This window comes from Chroicocephalus ridibundus, chromosome 20 (genome assembly GCF_963924245.1).
Source record: "Chroicocephalus ridibundus chromosome 20, bChrRid1.1, whole genome shotgun sequence".
Classification (NCBI taxonomy): domain Eukaryota; kingdom Metazoa; phylum Chordata; class Aves; order Charadriiformes; family Laridae; genus Chroicocephalus; species Chroicocephalus ridibundus.
In genome coordinates, this window is record NC_086303.1 from 521285 (window position 1) to 545549 (window position 24265).

General features: G+C 49.5%; 1 protein-coding gene across 1 annotated transcript in view; it reads left to right on the top strand.

The window, feature by feature from the left end:
- LGR6 (leucine rich repeat containing G protein-coupled receptor 6) overlaps positions 1-24265 on the top strand; it is a 150056-nt gene that overhangs the window by 70969 nt on the left and 54822 nt on the right. Inside the window, exon 4 of the mRNA XM_063356428.1 lies at positions 6053-6124. Coding sequence (XP_063212498.1) covers positions 6053-6124 — 72 coding nt within the window. The remainder of the gene's footprint in view (positions 1-6052; positions 6125-24265) is intronic.

Below are 24265 nucleotides of genomic sequence, written 5' to 3' on the forward strand. Positions count from 1 at the left end.
ACATCTCCTGGCTGGATGGACCCTATCCAATGGCCACCCCCGCTGGTGCCTCCTTCTCTTCCCCGCTCCGAGCTGCAATCGCAGCATCTCATGTGGTCCAGAACAGGCGCTGACTAGCCTGGCTGTGAACACACATCAAAAAGCATCACGAAAAAAGCCATGTTGCCCCAGGATGGCAGGTTTGCAGGTGGCTTGGGACACTTCAGGGATCCCCAGACAGACCCTACCTCTTCGACAACCCCAAGCCTGTGCAGAACAGAAATGGCTTTGAGACAAAGGGAATGGTGTGGCACATCCAAGAGACGCTCCCATGGGGAGGGAAGAGGAACGTGCAGAGGTTGGAATGTCTTTAATCCCTGTGCACGGGCTCCAGGCACAGTTGCCTCAAGCAGTAACAGCCCTTTGACTGTGTTGGCTGAGTCACTTCAGCCTCCCAAGATGGGGACATTTTATCATGCACAGGCCTGTACCTCTGAGGGCTGGAAGAGTGCTGAGACTGTCTTGTGCAAGGATCCTGGAGTGATGGAACCTGATCCCAGCATTTTTCTGGTCATTCAGGTGTGGTCTCTGCCAACAAACAATCCTCCTACTTTTGAAAATAAAACCTGACCTCTGAAGATTTGTGATTTATGCTGGTTCCAGTCAGACTGCTGTGGATAGCAGGTTGTGTGTCCACGTCTCCCAGTGTCTGCCAGTTCCAGTACGGTCACCTGAACAGTGCCAACCCCAGGTGACAGTGCACTATCCAGACTTGGTTTTAAATGGTCTGAATGGCCTGAACGGTCTTTGCTTGTGATGTTCATCAGTGTCCTCAGCTTGTCCAGAAGGCCTGGTGCTGCTGCATTTGATAGTGGCTCATCAACCAGTGCAGTCTTGTTGGACTTTACTCATTGATACAGCTGCTTGAAGACAGAAAATTTTCTCAAGCAATTGAGAAACTGCACCAACCAGAGTGGGCATAGGGCTGGGTAGGTGGTGAGATGGCGCCATAGGCACAAGAAGTCAAGCTCTGACTAAGGTTGTCTCCAGGCTGCTGCTTCAGAGCAGCTTGCAGTAGGAAAGTAATGAAGTCCAGGAATTTTGTTTGAATTGGAGCCAGGAGCTGTTGGAGAGGCAGGAGCAAAGACAGATGCTGATGGAGAAAGGCTGAGGCCAATGCGACCTGAGATCTCAGGGTTGCTGTGATCTTGTGGGTGGAGGTCCAGGTTCACAGACCATGTCTGTGCCTCAGTCAGTCACCGTGCGGCATACCAAGGATCCCAATGCAGATCCCTGCGCACACTCTGGAACGCAGCTTCCTTTCCTGGGGGAGCATGAATGCAGGGAGGGGACAGGGCATGCCTGAGGCTTTCGGGGAGATGAAGTCAGGAGATGACTGGTTTGCAGAGTTGTTCCCTCTTTGCAATGCTGTTCACATAAGTCACACAGTGACCCTTTAGTGCAGAATACATCAGCCGTCCTTGGAGGTGGCCTGGAGCCCAGGACTCCTGCTGTGGGTGCTCTCCTCAGAGAGCTACAGCACTGGCCTCCTCCATCTTGTACAAGACCAGCATCCCAAAAGGGGAAATGCCACCACGTAGACAGGTACTTAGGGCAGTACCCCAGTAAAGGGCAGCCCAAGGAACCAGATGCCACAGCAAGGAGATGTGCTCCTGCTAGTGTGTACAGACCTCCTTGACATCATCCCCCAGGTTTCGGTACAATTATTCAAGCTCTTACCAGAATCATGTCATGTCTTATTGCTGAAAGGGCCCTTCATGGAAAAAAAAATAAATATGCAAGAATGGTTTAACATGACATGTAAGGATTTACTGCAGTGACCAGGGGCCTGACAGGGGTTGTCCCTAATACCAGACTGTAAGAAAAGCCATGCTGAGACAGCCAGTGGTAGATGCGGCATGTCTTTTCCTGCTCAAACCTGAGCTCCCAGTGAGCAGAGCTGGGGTTTTCCTAAGCTTGAGGCTGAATGAAGAACTTGTTTAATAACAGGGTGGCCCTGTCCCTAGAAAATTATCTAACCCTGTTTGGAACTGTTTTTTGGCCTCTCTGTATCATGCTTTGGTGATGAGCTATTGGAGTGATTATGTGGCATGTGAAGAAGCACTGCTTCTTGTCCCAGTCCCAGCATCCAAAAACTTCCCTAGCTGTCCTGCTACCATGAAAAATAGCACTGTCCAGCACTCTAGTGGTTTCAGAGATCTCTGGAGCATCTTCTTTAAATATCATTTGTCTGTGCCAAAATGGCTTCATTTTGGAATGAGCCCATACTGATGGTGGTCTGGAAAGTCTCTCAGTGTGTGTTATTGGTTGGAGGAGGGACTTGTAACAGATGGGAGGCAGCAGGATCCAGCAGTAGTATGGCAATAGGTTTTGTTTTAATATTGACTCCAGTTACTTCAAATGATCAGCTCTGAACACTGAGCTCAGGTATCACAAAGCCACTGAGATCCAATGAGCATCCCACCAACACTCCAACAGCGCTTCCTAAAGCACCAGTCTCTATCACTCTGTATTCAGCTGTGCATCTTCTTGATTTTTAACAGACTTGAATTGTTGTACTTCTTCACTGGGCTGCAGGACTCAGTGTTTTATGCCTCCAGCACACCTGGGGTGCAGAAAGAAACCTGTATGCAGGACCAGGAGCCCCAGGAGTTATGTTGGTCCTTGCGTGACAGCTGATGGCCTGGATGAGCTCCCCCATCCCAGCGGGCTGCAGAGAGCACCCAAGGGATCGATCACTGGGGTTTACACTCCCCTTTCACAAGTGTGGAAGGAGAAGCAGGGCTGATGACTATGGACTTGCCAGGACACAGCTCACACTCTGCCAGCAGCCACCAGCCCCATGTCCTCCATGGGTGACACTCATCTCAGAGGGGTCCCACCAGCCTTGCAGCGTGCCCCCTGCGGGAACTGGCTCTGGGGGCAGCACCGAGGAAGCTCGTGGTGCTTGGTGATCCCTGCACTTGGCCAATGGCCACGCCGAGCAGGCGGTGAGAAGATCACCCGGGAAAGTGAACATGGGAAGTATTTTGAGAACGGCGGGATGGTGGGAATCGGGTACCACAGGGTGATTAGAGGAAAATTAGGAGCTGATGGAGCAGAGAAGTGAGGCTGCCAGAGCGTTGAAGGCTCGGACTCTCGCACTGCCCCTTGCAGGCACCAGGACACTTGGGGCCACTTGTGCTGCTCGTGACCAGCTTTGCGGAGGAGATGCAGGAGGAGGGCATGGCCAGACGGAGCCACTTCAAACACACCCAGCCCCACCGGTGAGGAGGGGTGTGTGGGCACCCTGCACATCTCCGTGCCTGACATTCCCATGCTGCCTCCTGAGCCTTTTCTCTTCTAGACCGAATTATCCCAATTCCATTCTTCTCCCACCCCTGTAATTTCTATTCTAGATTCCCCACGGGCAGGAATCTGGCATTTCCTCATCCTTCTGCCCATTGTCCTCTGGCTGGTCTCCTGATGCCCCATGTCCTGCAGGGCAGGTCCCAGATGGGACAGCGTGGCCTGGCCAAAGCCTGCCCAGCATCAAGAGGTGCAGAAGGATCACAGCTGGTGTCCTGCTCCTCACAGCCCCATGTAGCCCCATAAGGTCTCTCCCAATAGCAAGTCTGTCTTGCCTCAGGTCTCCTGGGATCTCCACCAGCCCCAGGCAGTTTCGGCAGGGCTGCATGCCCATTCCCAGCTGTATTTGCGCAGCAGGTTACCCCTGTCAATCCACAGAGCCTTTCTCTTGGTCTCCCTGCAGCATCCTGCATTTTAGGGCTGCTCTCCCACACTAGCCAATCTCTGCTCCCCTCCTCGTATGTGGAAGGTGCCTTGTGCAGCCCTGTATTGTCAACAGAAGTAAAAACCTTCCTTTCCCAGTTATCATCTGGGTCCTTAGCAATAGTGCTGAGTGTCATCTCCAGGAGAGAAGCTGTACACCCTTAAACAGGCTCTTCATTTGAGAGGGAACCATTTATTAATTTGAGTATGGCCTCTCTGCTGCCTTTTTAAACCACATACAAAGTGTCTTCTCTCCTGCATTGCTGCCAGCATTTAACATCTTACTAAGGTAAAGTTGAAGTCATGGTAGATGATGTCAATGCTCGCCTCTCCATTCTCATAGCCTTGCACCCTGTATAGAAAAAAATTAGATCGCCTTGGCACAACTCATTTTTCGCTAGCCACTACTGGCAGTTGCTTGTTTCCCTGCTTTTTCTTCTATGTGCCTATAAATAATTTAATCATAAGTCCCCATTTTCTTCCAGAAATTGAAGAGTTGTGTGGCCTATAGCTTTCCTTTTTCAAAGATTGTCTGTACAATGGTCTTTTTCAAACTGTCCTTTCATGACAGACCTCCGAATCCTCCGCAGTAAAGCTAGCAGTCACAGCAATGGGAAAGTTTCCTGCTTGCATCAGTACTCTTTGGGCTGCCCCTCTCTACTAAGGTTGTGCTGCGTCCCTTTGACACTGGTAGTAATTACAACAGCCCCCTAAGCACCATTTTCCTTTTCACATCATATGCAACCACTCCTTGAAGGTTTTCGAAATAGAAACCTCAGATATGTAAAACATTCCTTACTTTAGGCACTTTCCCCAGCCCAGCTACTACACTGGGATGTCTCTGCTTTCCAGGGGAGCATGTGCCCATGATGTCCCAATTCTGGAAGGAACAAGTAGGTTCAGGACAGAGGCTGGTCCAGAGTCAAAAACTTAGCCTTTGCAGAGATACAGAGATAGTATATCCAGTAAACTCACATCCGTGGTGCTCCGGGAGGCCAGCGAGAGAGGATAGCGGCTGACGAGGTCAGAAATACTCCTGGGGTCTGGTTCTGAGCCTGCCTGAATCGCTAGAGCCAGTCAGACACCTGGCCCTGGGACAGGAGCACTGACACCCAGTGTCTCCTCCTCTCCGGTCACTTCTGTAGTTACCTCAGTGTCCATGGCTCTTCTCCACGCCCTATGCTCACTTCCATTTCTGAGAATTCGGAAATGATTCTATGTTACGAATTCCCCCTGGGTCCTGCCCATTCAGCACAACAGACCCAGCCACCTGCTCTCTCTGAAGCCCCTGGGCTGGTTTGGTTGTTTTCCACAACAGCTCCAGTTACTGCTGCAAGTTGTGCCAATGCTGCGAAGACCCTTAGCAAACCGCTGCGGAGCAGCTCCTCATCCATTGTGTTTGCAACTGTCCCACAAGTTGAATAAGAAACCTGCCCACAGGCTAGTTTCCATAGGCCCTGCAGAGGTAACCACCACTGACACACACTGGGAGAAGGATGTCTTACACAAGTATAAATGTGGGACAACTCAGCTGAAAGCACTGGTTATCACTCTGGACTAACAGATGCACGTAAGCAGTGGAGAGGCTACTTTATGATCACATCTCCCTGGTGGATAGAATCATAGAATCATTCAGGTTGGGAAAGACCTTTAAGATCATTGACAACCATTAACACTGCCAAAACCACCACTAAACCATGTCCCACAGCACCACGTCTACCCATCTTTTCAACACCTCCAGGGACGGTGCCTCAACCACTTCCCTGGGCAGCCTGTTCCAATGTTTGATAACCCTTTGTGCAAAGAAATTTTTCCTAATATCCAGTCTAAACCTCTCCTGGTGCAACTTGAGGCCATTTCCACTTGTCCCATAGGTGATAGCCTGTTACCTGGGAGAAGAGACCGACCCCCACCTCTCTACACCCTCCTCCCAGGTAGTTGCAGAGAGCGATAAGGTCTCCCCTCAGCCTGCTTTTCTCCAGACTAAAAAAAAACAGTTCCTTCAGCTGCTCCTCATAAGACTTTTTCTCCAGACCCCTCACCAGCTTCTTTGCCCTTCCCTGGGATCTTCTGCTGCAGGATCCTGGGCCAGCCTGGACTGCAGCCCACCTGCCTGCAAGCGTGCTTAAGATCCCTGGGTGACCAACGTGGTGCTTTCCAACCCCTCTGGCTTTCCAACAAGAGTTCAGGACAGCTTCAGAAACAAGCAGCAACATCCTCCATTTTGTGTCAGGCTTTCTTTTTTTTTTTTTAAATAAAGTTTTCTTTTTTCTAATTATAGGATGTTGCAGAACAATCAGCTGAGTCGCATCCCTGCAGAGGCACTGAGAGATCTTCCAAACCTCCAATCTCTGTAAGTCATTAAAAATCAATGCTGCGAGCTGCACAGTCCCTTGGGGGCCCTGGGCTTCCCAGCATTTGAGTCATTAGTTCCTTTGTCAAGGATGTTCTGTCCCTTCTTCCTTTTCTTTCCCAATTAAAGCAAAGATTACTGTCACTTAGCGTAGAAGGGAGGGGAGTGCAGTTTTCAAGGAAGGAACACTGTCTTGGTAAAGGATGTTGAAATTACAGCTCCTTATGTGTGCGTTGTGATGAAAAGGCCACCAGCGCCAATGCGTATTTCAAGGAACACTGGAAAATATCGACCCAGAAGGGGCTCTGTCCTCTCCACTGTGGACCACAGTGGGGAAGGGACCTGCCAGGGAGCACAGAGGACACTCTGGTCTGTCAACATGCGAGTTGGGCTATTTTACCCAAATAGAGGGTAGTTGTGTTAGGGTAGAAATGCTTTAAAACATTTTTAGTGATTCAGCCAGGAGAAGCAGCTGAGGCTGCGATTGTGCTTTTCCTTTAAAGTAACTATATCCACAGCAGGTTTGTGCTCCTCTATCCACTAAAAATCACACATCACTGAAATATTTGCAGTTTTCCTGAGTATGGACACAGTCGCAATCAGATCCTGGTAGTGTCACTGAATTTAGGGAAGGTCTGGGTAATCACCCAGCTGGTGTCAGCAGCACTGATGAGGCTTGTAAAAGCATTCTGAATTGGGCTGAACCACTGAAAAACTAACCTTAACCCTAATCCGTAACTTCAGTCCCACTCTTACCGTGTCTCTTTATCATAGAAATTTTGGCTGGATGCTGTTTCTGGGGGTCTCCAGGCCAGCCTCCTGCTTGGAGCAGGACTATCACCAATACTAGGTGGGGCAGTTGCAGCTTTGTCTGCAAAGGTAGGAACCCTCCAAGCAGGAAGTTCCCCCCCTCGCTGGTGACCTGGCCTGGGGCTGTTCTTCCTGAGGAAGAAGCTTTTCCTCAAGTCCAACTTAAAACTCCTGGAGTGCAATTTGTGGTCATTACCCTTTGTTTGATCACTTGGAACCACCCAGCAGAGCTTGGCTCCATCATCTTTGGCTCCATCATCTTTGGCTCCATCATCTTCTCTGCTAGGTGAAACCAGCCCAGCTCCTTCCACCTCTACTCATGGGGCAAGTGTTCTGGACCGTGACTCAGTTGTCAGCCCTCCACTGGACCCGTTTGGTTCCTCTTCATCCTTCTTATACTGGGCAGCTCCAAACTGGGCACAGTTCTCCATGTACACCCATGTACCTGTCTCCCAACACCAACTATGAGCTTCTGTAAATATTAATTTAAATATTAATTTGCAATGGGGGTGTTGGCTGCAGGATATGAATGTTCTTTCTGCCAGGAGAGATTTGAAACTTTTGTTGCTGAAACATCACCGGCACATGGTTGTGGGTGTTATTAGAACATGTTGACATCACCACCAGTGCCAGAGTCAAGACCGTCTTCTGAGGGGATTTGGAGATTAATCTAATGTCCAAAGTTTTCCAAGTGACTACCGGTTCAAGGGAAACATGACATGGAAGGTCACCACAATGGGTCTGCTCCGGGAATGCCCTTCCCCCGCCTCAGCCTGAGTCTCTTATGCCCACGAAGAGTGTGTGAAAACCAGTGCCACCAGAGCCCTTGGTTGCATAGACCCAACCTTTGCTTCTGAAGGTTCAGCTGCCTGCAAGCACCACTGCTGCTTGGGCCACCTGGCCTGGGGCCACCTCAGACAGTGCTGAAAGGTCCACAAGCCCCACTCCCTCGGCCAACAACTCCCAGTGAAATACCATATGGCACATGAGAAATGCAAAATGCTCCAAGAAGTTGCTCACAGAACTCTTGGGCTTCGTATAAGGCTCAGGATGGCAGGATGATTTATCTGCTTTATCTGTGTTGAATCGACACAGAGGTATCTGCTCTTAGTGCACTGTGAGGCCCCCCAGGCGTCTCCAAAGTTGGGTGAGGAGGGAGAGCGTGGGCCAGCTGGGATCTCATGTTCTTCCTGCAGAAACTGAACAGTAAGAGCAAATTTTACTAAGAAATAAGCTGTTTCAGACAACCCGAGGGACGCTAGGCTTTGAATAAAATCAGAGGGCTGAGTATCAGGGCATGTCTGGTTGGGACATGCCTAATGCCTGTCGTATTAGGACTGGTTTCAAGAGCCACCGCAGCAGGGGCAAGAGAGGCTGCTGTAGCCAGTTGTGTTCCATTTGCCCCCTGAGCATGGTTGCCCAGCCCGTAGGCTCCCATCCAGGGTCCAAGGTGACTAAGCAGAGACCTCCTGCCTTTCCCCAGCAGCCTTGGCCCTTTGGAACAACCTCTCTGGGCTGTTATTCCCCTCTCAGAGCCCCCCTCAGCCCCTGGTAGTTCAGACAGGTCTTTCTTCCCAGCAGTGCACCCATGCCCAGTCTTGGCTCCTTCACTCCTCTTCTCCCTCACCAGCTGTTTTTAGGATACCTGCCCTCATCCCCCTGGAGCAGAGCCCCTTTTTTGAGCCTTCCCCAGATCCACCTCTGAGGCTCAGGTTCCCTTCCCAGCCTCTCATCGGACCCAAATTCCTGTCCCAGACACAAACTGTGTACAGGAGGGACCAAGACAGTGGCCTACCACTCCTGTCTCTTTCTTAAAAAAAAGCAAAAACCTGCTAGATCTGACAAGACCTGGGTTCAGGATTGGAGAGGGGGAAACAATTTCTGACCTGTAGGACTCCTCCATCCAATGCTCCTGACTACACCAGCCAAACCCACAGCTTATCTGCCATCCGCCAGACACAGTGAGAGTAAATACGTTCAAAGGAAGGCTGCTGCTGGGAAAATAAGCATTTCATGGGATGGAGCTTAAAGTGCCCCTCCAGCCAAGGGAGCCTGGATACACATTCTCATGGTCACAGACTGCCTAGGGCTTCTGGACCATCTTTACACAGATGACTTTAATTAAACAGGCTTTTTGGGAGGCCCAACTTTGAGAACTGGCAGAGAGTATCAGAAAATAAGAGATGTACATTGGGAAAACAGCACAATCCCTTGTGGCAGATCTGTGTTGGCAACACCTCTCCCCCTGAGCCAGATGGGTATCCCGCTCGCCAGCTCAGGAAGGTGGGACCAGCTGCGGTTGGGCTTCATCACATCTCACCTGATCAGAGAAACTGGAAAAGGATTAGCTAAGCCACAGGCAGCAAATTAGTGGGAACTGGTAGACACAGCAAACGGTGGGGCAAGATGCTGTGGATCTTTCCCCATTAGGATAATAACACCTGCACAGAGTCATCTCTAGCTGCACACTCAGAAGTGCTTTCCAGAGAGTTTACTCACTGTCAGTGCTTGCACTGCACTGGCAAGAACACCACCAGCATGGGAAGGCAAAGTCATCTTCCCTAGGGTAACAGCAAAGCCCTAGCAAAGGACTTAGGCGTCCTGGCTCCGCTTGCCACATTAAGGTGTTTCCATACCTCATTCAGGGCTCTGCAATGACACGACCGGTACGTGGAAGCACCAGTCACCAGGAGGGGAAGTATTTGGGACAGACTGTGTGCAAGATGAAAAGCTCCAGGAGAGAGGTTTCTATAACAAAAAGCAAGCAGCAAAACCACAGTATCTTCTGTAGGTGTCACATCAGTGAACCCACCTCACCCATCCTGTTCTTTCTGTGCTTACAAGAATTCAGAGTACAGCCATAACGGATCAATCAAGGTCCCCTACTGTCGCTTTTCCATGTTGTGCCCCTAAGGCTGGGTCCAACTCTGCAAACCAGGGGCCGCAGTCTCTGGAAGCAAAAGTTTCAGAAGCATCCCATGCGATGGAGACCTCTTCCTTGTTTGAGCTACCTGGTTAAAGGACGGGCACAGGGTACCTCTCAGAATGACCCTGATCACAGATCATCAACAGGCTGCATTAAAATGGGCCCTCAGATGGAGGGGACAGGAGGTGGTTATTCCCCGAGGTAGTTATTCTCTGCAGAGAGCTATTCTCCAAGAGGACAGGCACAAGCCAGCTCTGATTCACGTCAGCACTGCACCAAGCCCTGTCTATATCTCTAGCTTGGGCACTCGAAAGTGTGGAGGGCATGTGCAAAAAAAGATGATGATTTGCACTTTCTCCTCTTTATACAGAAACTGTACAGCGGAGAACCCTTGGGCACGGTGAAGGCCCAAGAACCACTACTGGTAACTAAGCCCAGCACGGCTGTGAGGCACAGCCCTGCCTCCTGAGTGGAGGGGGACATTTCTGAAGACACACAGTGTGTCTTATGAGACTGTACCACTGCTGTGTCTCACACTGGTGAAAGCGTGACCTGCTTTCATCCTGGGTCTCCAAGCTGTGCTGCTCCCTCAAGGGAGAAGCCAGTGCTTGCAGACTCTTACAATTCTCCTTCTAGCTCATGTTAAGAGATGCTCTTCTGTAGCCACCCTCTCTCTCTACTCAAGCAGGGAAAAGGTCCATAAAGATAAATGAGACCTGATTTGGAAAACAGGAGTGGCACAGTGTGGACAGTCTCTATGTCTTAAGATAAAGAGCTAAGATGGTTTTCACTGGTGCTACCACAACTTCTCCAAATGTAGTTACTAACCTCAGGCCCAGAGGTCTGCGTTTGAGAGAGATTTTTTTTCCTCTTTTTCAAATATCTGAGTCATTTTCCACAAGTTTATGAGACTCTTGTGTATTCGTTGCCAAAAAATTAGCCAGCCTGGAACACCCATAGGTCACCCACAGCATGGTTTCCAAGCATTACTGGTCAGGTCATCTGAGACCCAGTGTACTCGTGGTGCCAGAGACTATTTTTTTCCAGTCAGAAGGGGAAGTGGGTTTATGGCACATCATGACAGTTCATGAGTTACCGGATTTGTATGGCACTTCGTGGGATATTAACTATCTGCTTTGCAAGTTGGCAACACATGCTAAGCAGGCAGGACAGCTGAAAAGGGGGGTGAAAATGGGAGCCAACAGGAGTGGGGTGGAACAGACAGCTGTACTAAACAGAAGGGGATTGTGTGCTGGTTATTTTCTTGCTCTTTCAGATATTTGCATTTGATGTCCATGTTCGTCATTCTGGGATTCAGGCAGGATTTGAAGGGAAAGTATATATCTCTTAAGACAAGATGACACAGGAGAGGAAAAGCAGACTCCTCAATACGCAAGTCTTTTCTGAGACTTACAACAGAAGCAGCCAAACTAAGTAGAAGCTGAGAACAATTGTTTGAGTGTAGGTCTAGCAGCAGGACTTACCATGCAATTCAAGGAATGAGTTGGCCAAACAAGAGGGACAGAAGGGGATGCTTCTAGCCGCTGTGGACAGAGAGAGGTTGGTATTTAGTGGCTGCACAGCACCAAGTTAGAGATGAAATGTAGCAAAAAACCTGATGCGTGGATTCAGGGGAGTCTCTGAAATAGGAAGCAAAAAACAGTGATTAATAAACTCCAGTTGTCTCCAGAGGTGGCAGCTGTCTTGCCTTTTGAGCATTGGAGAGATAGGATGCATGCACCCAAGCCTTGGTAGCACTTGGAATTGCACTGCTGGGTCCTTTTGTCGTGCCGCTGGGGTCCAAGCTGGGGTCCCAGGCATGTGGCATGTTCAGAGCTGTACTGAAGTCCCTCTGCTGAGGATGCCGGAGAATGCAGGCAGCCAGACACTCCTCAGGCTCTGCAAGATGCATGCTGTGTGGACATGGTACCGGCTGGGAAGTTTGCAGCAAGTTTAGGAGTCTCTAACAGCAGGACATCAACTTGTACGTACACGCTCCAGGGGAGGAAAGTCCAGGCAGAAAGAAACTCCAATACACGTTGTCACTCGGAGAAAGAGGGAAAGTTATTCCTCCTTTTTACTGGGGGATGATGCAAAGGGAAGTAGGAGTCTCCTGGCCAGAATGATCAGAGAGTCCGTGGCACAGTCAGGGCACGAACCCTCTAGAGTACCTTGCCCCCAGGAAAGCCTGTTCCACATTGGAGCCCTCTTGCACTGCACAAGCATCCAGCATCCCTTCCCACACAGCTTTTTTTGTGGCAGCCTGAACAAAGGATTACACCTCCAGGGAGAGGAAGCAGCAGCTCTCTGTTAACATGGCCTGCTCTCACATCTGTCTCTAGAAAACCAGAAACAAGGAAGGAGAAACACTGGCCAGGGGTCACAAAGACCATGCTTACACTGCTCTCCTTCTGTGGGCCTCCCCTGCTCTTCCCTTCTGATCTGGATAAGGTGAGGCTCTGTCTTCAGGCAAGGAGCCTTCTCAAACCTGCCAACCCATGAACTTCAGGCATGCAGGATTTTCCACGGCAGGGGTGGTGTCACCCACAAAAGACATGTGGTGGTGCAGGAACTAGCAATGGGAGGACACTAATTTTAACTAACCTGGATGAGACATACTGGCTCTCAGGAAACCTAAGTTACTGAAGTTCCAGTCCTTCACAGGACAGACAGCACACAAAAAAACGACTAGATTTAGGGAAGTTTAGGTGAGATGGGAGGGTCAGGGTGTTCCCCTGTGGGTAATCTCCAAGAGGTTGTTGCCATTGCCCTGTGTGATCCCCCCCAAAACCTTGAGAAGGCTCCAAGGAGACCTTGTAGCATCCTTCCAGTCCCTAAAGGGGGCCTACAGGTAGGATGCAGAGGGATTCTTTGTCAGGGAGTGTAATGATAGGACGAGGGGTAACAGCCTCAAACTGAAAGAGGGGAGATTTAGATTGGATATCAGGAAGAGATTCTTTACTACGAGGATGGTGAGGCACTGGAACAGGTTGCCCAGAGAAGTTGTCAATGCCCCATCCCTGGAGGTGTTCAAGGCCAGGCTGGATGAGGCTTTGAGCAGCCTGGTCCGGTGGGAGGTGTCCCTGCCCACGGTGCGGGGGCAGGTTGGAACTAGATGATCTTTAAGGTCCCACCCAACCCGAACCATTCTGTGATTCTGTGAAGATGCAGTCCTGAGTTTTGGCAAATAATATTTCAAACACACTAACAAGGGTTCCTCCCGCAAACTCTAACACAGGGGCTGGGAAGACTGGCAGACCAGGTGGAGGTTTCCAGTCATTCAACATAACTCTGTGCCAAGGGCATTCGTAGGTCTAGGGCAGCCATTCCCTGTCACTTCATGCACTGACCCAAAGCTTGGCTGCTCTGGGTTGGGTTGCTGCAAATCACTGAATATCACTCATCGGGGACTTCATATGGTCTGGGCCACTCCTCCACAAGGAGGCATTCACTACAGGGATTCGGCATTTCCCAATCAGAGTTGTTCATGACTCACTCTGCCCCATGGATGCCAGCCAGCCTGAGGAGGCAAGTGTCAAATCCACCCAAATACCCCCATCCACATCAGACACACCTGTCCTTACAAACACCCCTCATCACAGGTCCTCTGAAGCTGCAGCCATGCCCGTGGGGCCAGAATCAGACCTGCCCTTCTCCCTGTCAGCTACAGGATGTGGAGGCATCACTGCCTGGAGCCTGAGCTGTCGGGAAGGAGACCTTGGCAAGGATCACTAGATGAATACAAAGAGAAATTTGGATTTCAAAATAAGAGAATACAAAGCTCTGGAGACTGAGCCTCCTACCAAGTGTGAGGGAGCTGCTTCCCAGCAGGCTTGCTTTATCTGGGAAGCATGTTGGGAAGCCCAGTGGGGAGGATTAGAGAGAACACGCACACCTGATGGCAATGCTCTGAGCCCTGCAAGGGGTGCCAAGGCTTTACGTAATGCTCTGATCCAGTTGTGATCCCCTGGCAGAGTATCTGGTTACCAGTGGTTTATAGGTGCAGTAATACAACATACCATGTGTATTCTGGAAGAGTCGTGTGTCAGTCTAATTAACGACTTTGTGGTTTGTGAGCACTTACCTAAAGCAGATGGGCACTGTGTCTGTTCCTCTGCCAGGCAGAAGGAGTCCAAGGTATTTCAAAGTGAGCAGGTGCTATAAATTATAATCACCAGGCTTGCAAAGCAAAGAGAAAAGAAAACTGATGGATTAAGAGATCAAGATAAACTCTTGGTTTTTCTTTTTCAAATACTTATGGAAAGTGATGAAAATGGCTGGCTCTTTCTGGAGTTTCTCGCAGATCAGCACTTTGGGAAAGTGCTTGGCGTGTGTCTGGCTCGTCTGGGTGGGTGTTGCACACAGCAGTTTGGAGGTGGAAGCGGGGATTAGTGCCAGCCAGAAGACCGTCAAGGTTTTTCCAGTATGGGTGGCTATATGGTGGCCACAGGACAATAATCACAGCTTTTGTCACCCGGCTTTGAGGCGAGGGGCTCCAGGAGAATAAGATTTCTAAGTGGCCCAGTACTGCTTTCCCAAAGTTACCACCGTAGTTCAGCTCCACAATACCAGCCTGTGCTTTCAGCATGCTGATCTGATTTGTAGCCTATGGGCATGAATCCCAGAGCTCTGTGCGTTTCCTTGGGGTTACCTCCTCCAGACTGGGGAGGAACTGTCTTAATAGCTACTTACTGTGACCTGAGAGACTTTGGGCCTCCCTGAGATAGTAGCAGGTTTTCGGACCCCGTAAGACACAGCAGCATAGGCCCAAAGCTTCCAGAGTCATATTTCTCTCTGCTGGATAAAGGCATCCACTCATTTATCTCCCACCCTGTTGTAGCTCACTTCTCCTCCCATAGAGCCTTATGGATGCATGTCACCCTATGCAGACCCCAGGCCCCACGAGTATGGACATAGCTGGCACAGAGACGCTAACACACATAATGTCATCTAATGCCCCACAGTGGGACACCAGCAATGTGGGAGTCTCCAGCTGAGCTCACTTCCATGTGTCCGAGCAGCACCGTTTAGTCAAGAGAGAGAGAGAGATGCACTGGGGGAGAAAATAATCTCCTGGAAGTAGACACTTGCCTTCGGAGATGGATCACTCACAGCGCTGCTTGGTCCTCTCCATTCACAGCTGGAGAGGAACATACAGTTTGAAAGGAGGCATCTGAATCTAGTTGGGATGAGCTGTGATGCTCACCTGTGTATCAAACTTGATGTCCTCATTACGTCCTTGGTAGCTGGATCATGGCATGTGAATCAGGGTGTTAACCGCAGCTCTAGTCCATCTGTGCCTGCATGTGCAGGGATTTGCCCAGAAACCTCTAAACAACTGGTAACCCTGCTCCACAGAAGAGAGAGCATGTAAATCATAGTCCTTCAATACTAATATTTGGGATAAGAGGGAATTAGAAGTCTGGTGTCTTGGCTAAAGGTCTGCAAAGTCCATTCATAGAAGCACAGAATGGTTTGGGTTGGGAGGGACCTTAAAGCCCACCCGGTGCCACCCCCTGCCCTGGGCAGGGACACCTCCCGCCAGCCCAGGTTGCTCCAAGCCCCGTCCAACCTGGCCTTGAAACCCTCCAGGGATGGGGCAGCCACAGCTTCTCTGGGCAACCTGGGCCAGGGGCCCACCCCCCTCACAGCCAAGAATTTCTTCCCCATATCCAATCTAAATCTCCCCTCTTTCAGTTTAAAACTGAAAAGTTTTAAACTTTTAAAACCACTACACTCCCTGATCCAGGGTCCCTCACCAGCTTTCCTGGAGCCCCTTCAAGTACTGGAAGGCTCTGATAAGGCCTCCCTGGAGCCTTCTCTTCTCCAGGCTGAACACCTCCAACTCTCTCAGCCTGTCCTCACAGCAGAGGGGCTCCAGCCCTCTGGTCATCTCTGTGACCTCCTCTGGACCTGCTCCAACAGGTCCACGCCCTTCTGATGTTGGTGCCCCCAGAGCTGGAGGCAGCACTGCAGAATCCCCGCCCTCACCCTGCTGGGGATGCAGCCCAGGGTGTGGGGGGCTTTCCGGGCTGTGAGCGCACATTGCCAGCTCCTGTTGAGCTTCTCATGAACCAACACCCCCAAGTCCTTCTTCTCAGGGCTGCATTCAGTTGAATAAAGTAATTTCCAGATATTTCTGCCTCATCCAATCTGCCTTGCACCATCCTTGACCATGGGATTTCCCCACAGCTGTTGCTGCCCAGCAGCCTCTAGCACGCTGAGCCCATACCCCGTTTCACCCTTGCATTTGCAAGCACAGAAACCAATTGTGGCATGAGACTTGGAGAATGGTTCCTGGCCACTTTTTGTCAAAGTGAAGCCTCAAGATCTTGCACCACGAGGTCGGGCTCTTCTTCCCTCCTTTCCTCAATGCACTTTGAGTTTTCTCTTGTCTCCTGGGCAAGATGTACCATAATGCTAGCAAGCACTGGCTTCAGTCCTTGTGGGCAGTTTGTTAGCCCTGTATCCCAAAAGGATCGATTCTCTTGCTGTTGGGCTTGATGGTATGTTCGCTAAAGCAAAAGGGTCCAGGAAAAAAACCCTGTGACTGTGTCTCCATCTGACTTCTGTCTCTTGGTGACTCCTCCTGTGTGCAGCACGTCAGAGAAACAACTGCAGATAAGCAAGAGACTTTCCCTCCACATCAGCATGTGTCAGTCACCTAGAGCAAACCATTTCCTGCTACCTGGTGGCTAATGCACCCGGTACACAGTTAGCCATCACCACTGCAACTACACCCAGGCGGTGAGCAACAGCACAATAGGTCCCATTCCCTGGGATCCTGTCCTTGCTCTCATTTTAGTTCTCCTTTCTCCCTCACAGCCTTTGTTCACTGCATCCCTCTTGCTACTTTGCCACAAATCTGTGGTTCTCTGCAGAAATCAGCAACAGTCTCCCTGAGGAGGACTCCAGTCCCACCAGCACTGGTCCTGCTAACATCATCTTCCCTTTTCAGGTGCTTATATGACAGCAGTGTCTGTCCTTTTTTCATCTGTCCTGCAGAAGGATTTGATGCCTTCATAAGCTGGCAGGATGCAACCTAGAGGACAAACTGTATCATACACATTGTTCTTAAACACATTGCAAGCATTTTCATGGTTTTTACAAATATCATTTCCCATTATAATTTGTTTTCACTTCAGCTTTACTTGACTCATAATCTCTAAGCACTAAATCAGCCTGACATGTACACTCCCTGCACGCAGGTTAGTTTTACCTCTAACTAAAATAATCCGGTTCCTCCAACCCATTGGTTCACTTCTCTGACATCCTTAGCAGGAACCTTTTGGAGTCTTATGGAAATGCAATAAAGACTATTTCATCCTCTGTCCCTCAAGGCAGGTAATTATTTTCATACATATGGCCGGAGATTAAAATGCAAAGAATGACTTATAGCAACTTGAGAACATGTGGACTTTGATGTAGACAAAGGAGGAAAGCTCTTCCCACCTGATCAGATTCTAACAAACTTATAAATTCTTATGACAGAAGGGAGAAAAAAATTACTTTGGAATCAGCATGGCCTGAAGAGCTCAGTCAATTCATTCCTCATTTCACTTCTTTGATCTATTTGAGATTTGACAGTTTGCTGTTAACAGCAATATTCTTCTCTATAAATCACATGTGGTGCAGTAAGGTGTAAGAACAGTGTTGTTTCCATTGGGTGTTTAGAGGATAAAAGCTATGGAAAAAACCAGAGATTTATAAAGTCAACATAATATAGCAGTGACTTACAATCGGTTGGCTTAGAACTTGTCTTGTGGCAAGACCACCTCAGTCCTGTAAGATGATTTATTGTTCTGGAGCACAATGAAGAAGAGGTCAGGAAGAGCTGTGAGGTCATTCTTAATGGCGAATCTGAGGTTAGACTGAAAGAAAGCAACCGCAAGTACTTTCTTGGTTATTGCTGCTGCCGAGAGCACAGGACATTGAATTTCACCTGTTACAGACCGCTTTGCAGCAGAAAGCATGTCTGTGGCAGGAAAGAAAGCCCAGAACAAGTTTCACAGTGCAGGCAGCATGCTAAAGAAGTCCCTTCCACTCTAGAGGACACTTGCTGCTCAAAACCTTCCTGCCTCATTTCTGAAATCCTCTCTTTTCCCTGAGGAACCTCTTCTCAGCAGGCAGCTCTGGAGAGGAGCACAGCTAAGTCAGAGGAGTTTTGTCCCCATTCTTGTTTCCCAAAGTTAGGTCTTCATTTTGGCATTTCAAGTGTTTAATGGCATTTCTACAAAGAAGAAAATCTAGGAGGGGCCAAGAGTAGATATCTACCACATCCAAGTGAACACTACAGTCAGGCATGCCACACGTCTGGCTGTACTGCAGGTAATTTCATGCAGGGATGTAGCCATGGTGTGGTGAGTCCTTGCTGAAGTTTGGCTGCTCTTAGTGTTCCTCGCCGGCTGTATGGAAGCAGGAGCATCTCTGGCTCCACATGCCATGACCCTTCCTCCCAGGTGTACTGTGCACAAGCTGAGATTCACCTGAAAAATGGCAAGCAGTAGTTGTATAGTTGAGCCAGTGCACAGACAGTGAGGAAATGTTACAGCTGCATTTCCTTTCTTCTGATTCAGATGGGCTGATGTCCCTGGAAGGGACTGAGGCTCTCCTCCTCTATGGCCACATCTCATAATTTGGTTCAGGAATGAAAAAACAAATTCAGAGGAGTTACTGCTTTTTTGGCATAGATTTTGAGCAGACAAGATTTTTCTGGTTCCACGTACCACAGACTGTCATCCAACCTGCCACTTGCTAGCTCTCTTCTCCATTTGACCCAATCTGAGCTGTCACTGAAGGTCTGTGCTTGTCACCAGGACTGGCAGCAATAGCTTGGCAATATCAGACCAGGTTTCAGAAGAAAAAGCGGCATTAAAATACAAACCCAAGATTCAGATTCTGGACTTGTTCCTCTGCTTACACTGGCCTGATCAAAATCCCCGGTCTGGGTTCAAGAGTATCCCAGACTGGAAAACAAAGTGCCTGGCTGGACCTTCCACAGTTTTCTCTGCCATTCAGCTTGTCTCCCCGTGTTCTTTATGGAGTGTTCCGCGGTACCTTTGAAGAGAACTAGCATTTTTACTGCAATGATGAGCAATAATACATTTTTAAAAGCCATTGGCAAATCCACTTAGCAGAAAATGTATCACCCTCTTCTACAGGGGTGAAAACCATGGCTTGGTCACTGTGTTCTTGGTAGCCCCCAGCAAGCAGCTTCACTGCCTCCCTGTTGCAGCCCTCAAAGAGCAGCAGCGGGATCAGCCGCACTGGCATTTGGCTTTACAACAGAGCAGCCTGGGCCAGGTTTGAAGTTGGGAAGTTGAGTGGCTGGGACCAGGAGGCTGGTGTCTCCGTGCTTCTGCTATAACAGGAGTGCTAGATCCTTCCCTCATGGTGGGAGATCCTAAGATACCACCGGGAAGGAAATCAAATGCTGAGTCACCCTCCATGGCCTCACTACACAACCTTCCTTCCCTTCAGGTAAGTTTCTGCTGTGGCCACCTCTCCCTCAGGTAGACCAGGTGGATTTGTCTTCTCTAACTGTAGCCATCTAGGTATTACTCATCTCAGCTAGTCAGCAGTGGAAAATGATGAGCATCTCCAGAGGGTGAATAATCTCTGTTATCTCAGAGCCCTGTCTGGGGGGATGAGTCGCTCCCTGGAGGACTCTGGTTTTCTCCTCTGGCTATGGAAAGGCCCTATTTCAAGTTCTGTGTGAATAAGGTTGGGTGAGATGTGTTTTTCCTACCCCCCTCCCCACCCCCCACTTTTATCTGGTGAAAACACATCACCAAGCTAACACACATCATCAGAGCTTGGGTACCAAAGCAGAGCTGCACACCTCTCCTCCCCCATGGCCCCGTGCACAGAACCCAGCCCACACTTGTGTAGCCCTCAGAGAAAGCTATCAGAGGAGATCATCCTGCACAAAAATACAAGTGCAAGGAGCAGCTTACCCATTAACCAGAGAGGAATTTCTCTGCACTCCAGAGCTGGAGGGATTTGGATTTGTAACCATTGTTCTGTGGACAAGTCAGAAACAAGAAAGGCTTCTGACATGGATATTCTGTACATCACAGACATGATTTTTTTTCCTGTTGGTGGGAGGAACTCAGATGGTCAGATTAGAGCCTTTTCTGCTTAGCACTAAAAAAGCATGAAATGCAATGTGGTTATCCCACCGCGATGACCTCAATAGCTTTCATTGAGAGGAAAATTTAAAGACCACACACAAGCTGTTGAATGTGTCTTCCTCAAGGAACAGTTCTCTTTAGCAGTGACCCACTAAATCCCTGCCTCCATTTGTCCTTCATCCACTGCTCCACGGCTTTGAGCACTGAGATGTTGTGAGGTTTATGTAGGGGAAATTTCCATATGGCTCATGCTTATGAATGTCCGTGTTGTGAAGGATCCCTGGATTCATGTCCCAGGAAGATGAGTGTGTCATGTTGTTTATCAGACTAACAGCTAAAAGTTTAGCAAACTTCAGTCACTCTAACTTATTTTATTGTGTGGCTGAACTGGCAAATAATACAGAAGAATAGGTGTCTGCATAAATTACTATATTCTCCCAAGAATGGTGTCAGCAGATATTGAAACTACCCCTGACTGAGTCAGCTGCCTCATCTGTGTACACCGTGTGTAAAAAGCAGCAGTTTCATACCTTTACAGCTTTTGAAATTCTTTCCTGAAACGTGTAGAGAGTAGGCTCTTCAGCTCCCAGTGATTTTGAGTTGGGCCATCATGTTCATGATGATCCCCTGAGTCAGTTCCTCTCTTGACACTTCACCTTCTAATTTTCACATTCATTGAGTGGTAGGCACCACTTGGAAGGGGGTGATGGTGAGTGACACCCTTGCTATGCCCCAGCACCTCCAGCATTCACCAGTTGAGCTCCTGAGTGACGAGGTCATAGCACAGGATGGATGGCTTGAGCTGTATTTCAGCAGCTTGGCAGAGGTTATACCTACGTGGCTGTACCCATCATGTACTGTAGCCACCTCCGGACTTTTCTATATTGACTGCTAGCAATCCAGTGTGGCAACCAGGAACTCCATTTGGATAAACATTCAAGAGATCATTCACATCAAGCTGAAACTAGTGGTCGCTTATCTGTATTGTTCCTGCCTTTCTCTGCCCACACAGCAATGATTGCAGTACCCACCTTTCAATGAGCAAATGTCCCTCAAAAGAGACTGACAAACACAGAAACTTAATTCCATCTTCATATCCCTCCCATACGCACTTTCAGTTCCCAGCTCAGGCTGTAACAGCTTTCAGGAGGAGACACACGCTATCTTGACTGCCCTTCTAGTGCCTAGAACATTGTAGACACTAAAGAAGTAATAATCACAGCTCACATCCACAATCCACACACACACACACTTGCATATGAGTCATATATTAAGTTCCAATGTGTTTTCCATTGACCTTTATTATGGGGACTCATGAACCTTAACTCACTCGCTTATACACACAAGTATCCAGGGCATGCTGCATTTCCCTAGTGACGACTCAATAGAGAAGATGGACAATGGGCCCCAGATGTTACGTACAGTAGATACAGCCACACAGCAGGGAAGATGGGGCCCAGATGTTACATACAGTAGATGTGTCAGTGCAAAAGGAAGATGGGTCCCAGATGTTACATGCATTGAATGTGTAAGCACTCCTGGTGAACCACAGAGAAGCTTCAGGTAACCTGGAGACAGGAACGCAAGTAAGAAATGAACAACGTATTTAAACTGGCACCCATCTATGCAGCATTTAGTCCTCTACGCAAGACACAGCCACGGCCCTTAATCTGCTCTCATCTGTAACTCTCTGCCTCTATCATAACCCTGTGGACTTCAAGGAGCTTCTCCCATGGCAAGGTAGATGGAAGCACAGTCAGTCTAGCAAGAGTCAGGGTTGAAAAGTGTAGAACTGTCTCCCTTTATGAAGTAAGGCAGAGGAATCACTGGCTCTGTTGGTAGGATAAACATCAAGTTAATTTTTAGCCAAGTGATGTGGTACACATAAACAAAATTTTAGGAGCATCAGGAGCCAGCCCCGTGCACGCCAGGCTCTATCAGACATGGTGTCTTTGGCAGTAGAAGCTCAATGCCGTGATCTGTGAGGTACCTGCTAGCCCAGGCTGTAGATGGTCCAAGCAATCTGTCCCCTAACAGCCATCTGCAGTGCTAACTGCCCTCGAGGGGAGGCAGCTCCCTTCACAGCCCCTCGCAACGCCAGGCAAGGCTACTCTTCCCTTCATACAGAGGAAGGAGGAGGCAAAGGAAAGCCAAGCAACTTCTCCAGGGCCACACTGAGCCCGTGGCAGAGTAGGGGCACTGGACAGCTAGCTCCAAATACAGCCAGACAGACCATGTCCTGCTTTCATGACTCAGTGTTACACCTCCAAGGCAGCCCCTGCTGCCAGGTAGAGCAGAAGAGCTTTCCAGTGCCCTGCAGCTGTGGTGTGGCTCAAAAACTACTGTGTCTGGCCAATGAAGGAGCCCCTTAGCCAGAGAGGGGCCAGGGGAGGGTCCCCCAGACCCCTGTGTTGGCTCAGGGGGAAGTCGTGGCTGCCGTGCTGTTTAAAACAGCCTGGTAACTTGTGGAGGGACCAAGCCAGAGGGCCTCAGACCCTGGTGAGATGGAGAGCTGTTGTGGACTCCTCTCCAGGACAACATCTGTCCAGCTGTGGGTCACACATGTTTAGTGAGAAGTGATGCACCACATGCATGATCATCAAGGCTCAAGGCTCTCAGCAAAGGCCAGTGTTTCTCCCCAGTATAGTCTACGAGCTATAAGGGTGAGGGTCATTTAATTTCTAAACCAAAGCTGGCTACACTGAAGGTCATGGGGAATCCTATGGGTGCTCACCCAGCACGGGGAGGCAATCGAATACACCAGGGTACAGTCCAGCACCTGAAAAGGAGGAGGCTCCCACCCAAGCGTCCACCAAAACAAAATAACCACCAGTCTAGCAGTGACTGCCTGAGTTAAACGTCACAGATTGGACATCTGGAGCCCTATCTCCATGTCAGCTCACGAGTGGAGAGTGGATGGAGCAAGGCAGACATGAACCCCGTTGTGACACCCCTGCATGTCCCCACTACCAGACAGGGACTTTGCGATGCACCTGGCCTGGCCCTGGTCCCTGTGCAGTCAAGGTGTGAGCTGGCAGTTATGTCCCAGTACATGCTTGGCCCACAGGATCTGTCGAGGTGCCATGACCTGTTCAGAGCCTCTATCCCCAGAGAGCAGTGTGCCCTGTCCCTTATGTCCCCAAGAGCTGCTCCCCCTTCTCTTTCCCAGCTAGCTTGTGTGCTTGACAAACACCATGTTTCCCAGCAAATACTCAGGACCCACACTGCTTGGTGGGCCTTTGAGCCACTCTGCTTAGCCTCTGGCTGCTTTTTGTACCTTCGCCATTTCCCTGTGCCTGGCACCATGGGCAAGGGGGGGCAATGCCAGGCGGCCAAGGAGAGGGCTGGTCGGGGAGTCGGCGCAGCGGTGGAGTGCAGCTGCCCAACTGTCAGCAGTTTCTGTAGCTGCACAGAGATTTTGGCAATCCTTCTTGCACGGTTCTGACCTGAGGGGTTTTGGAGGTGTCTGCAACTGGGGATAACAAAGCCCTCTTGTTTGTAGCAAAGGCACTTTGTGTGGAGTCTAGGTATTGCTCTGATTTCATTTCCTGAGCATCCCTCATGGAGGGCTTCCCAGAGGTACACGTCCCATTAAGTCAGAAGTGAAGACTCATTGGAGTCCAAACAGAGCCCTGCAAACTTTTCCAGCAGGTCCTGTTCCGCAGCCAAGGGACTGGGAACACGTTTGTGTCTTCATTGACTGTCGGGGATGGTTTTCACAAGAGTTTTCAGTCTGGAAATGGAGCTAGGGAACTCTGGCGAGTCCTGTTTGAGGGCTGTGAACTCTTCTGTGGCAGGGGCAGACAGACCGGGTGTTGGAGCAGGTCTACAAGGCAATGTTTTACCTATTCAATAATGTGTCATTCATAGAATCATAGAATAGTTTGGGTTGGAAGGGACCTTTAAAGTCCATCTAGTCCAAACGCCTGCAATAAGCAGGAATATCTTCAACTAGATCAGGTTGCTCAGAGCCTCATCCAACCTGACCTTAAATGTTTCCAGGCATGGGGCATCTCCTACCTCTCTGGGCAACCTGTACAACTGTCTCACCACCCTCATCATAAAATTTTCTTCTTGTAGTCTAAATCTACCCTCTTTTAATTTAAAACCACTACCCCTTGTCCTATTGCTACAGGCCCTGCTAAAAGGTCTGTCCCCATCTTTCTTATAAGCCCCCTCTAAGTACTGAAAGGCTGTGATAAGGTCTCCCTGGAGCCTTCTCTTCTCCAGGCTGAACAACCCCAAGTCAGTCATCCTGTCCTCATAGCAGAG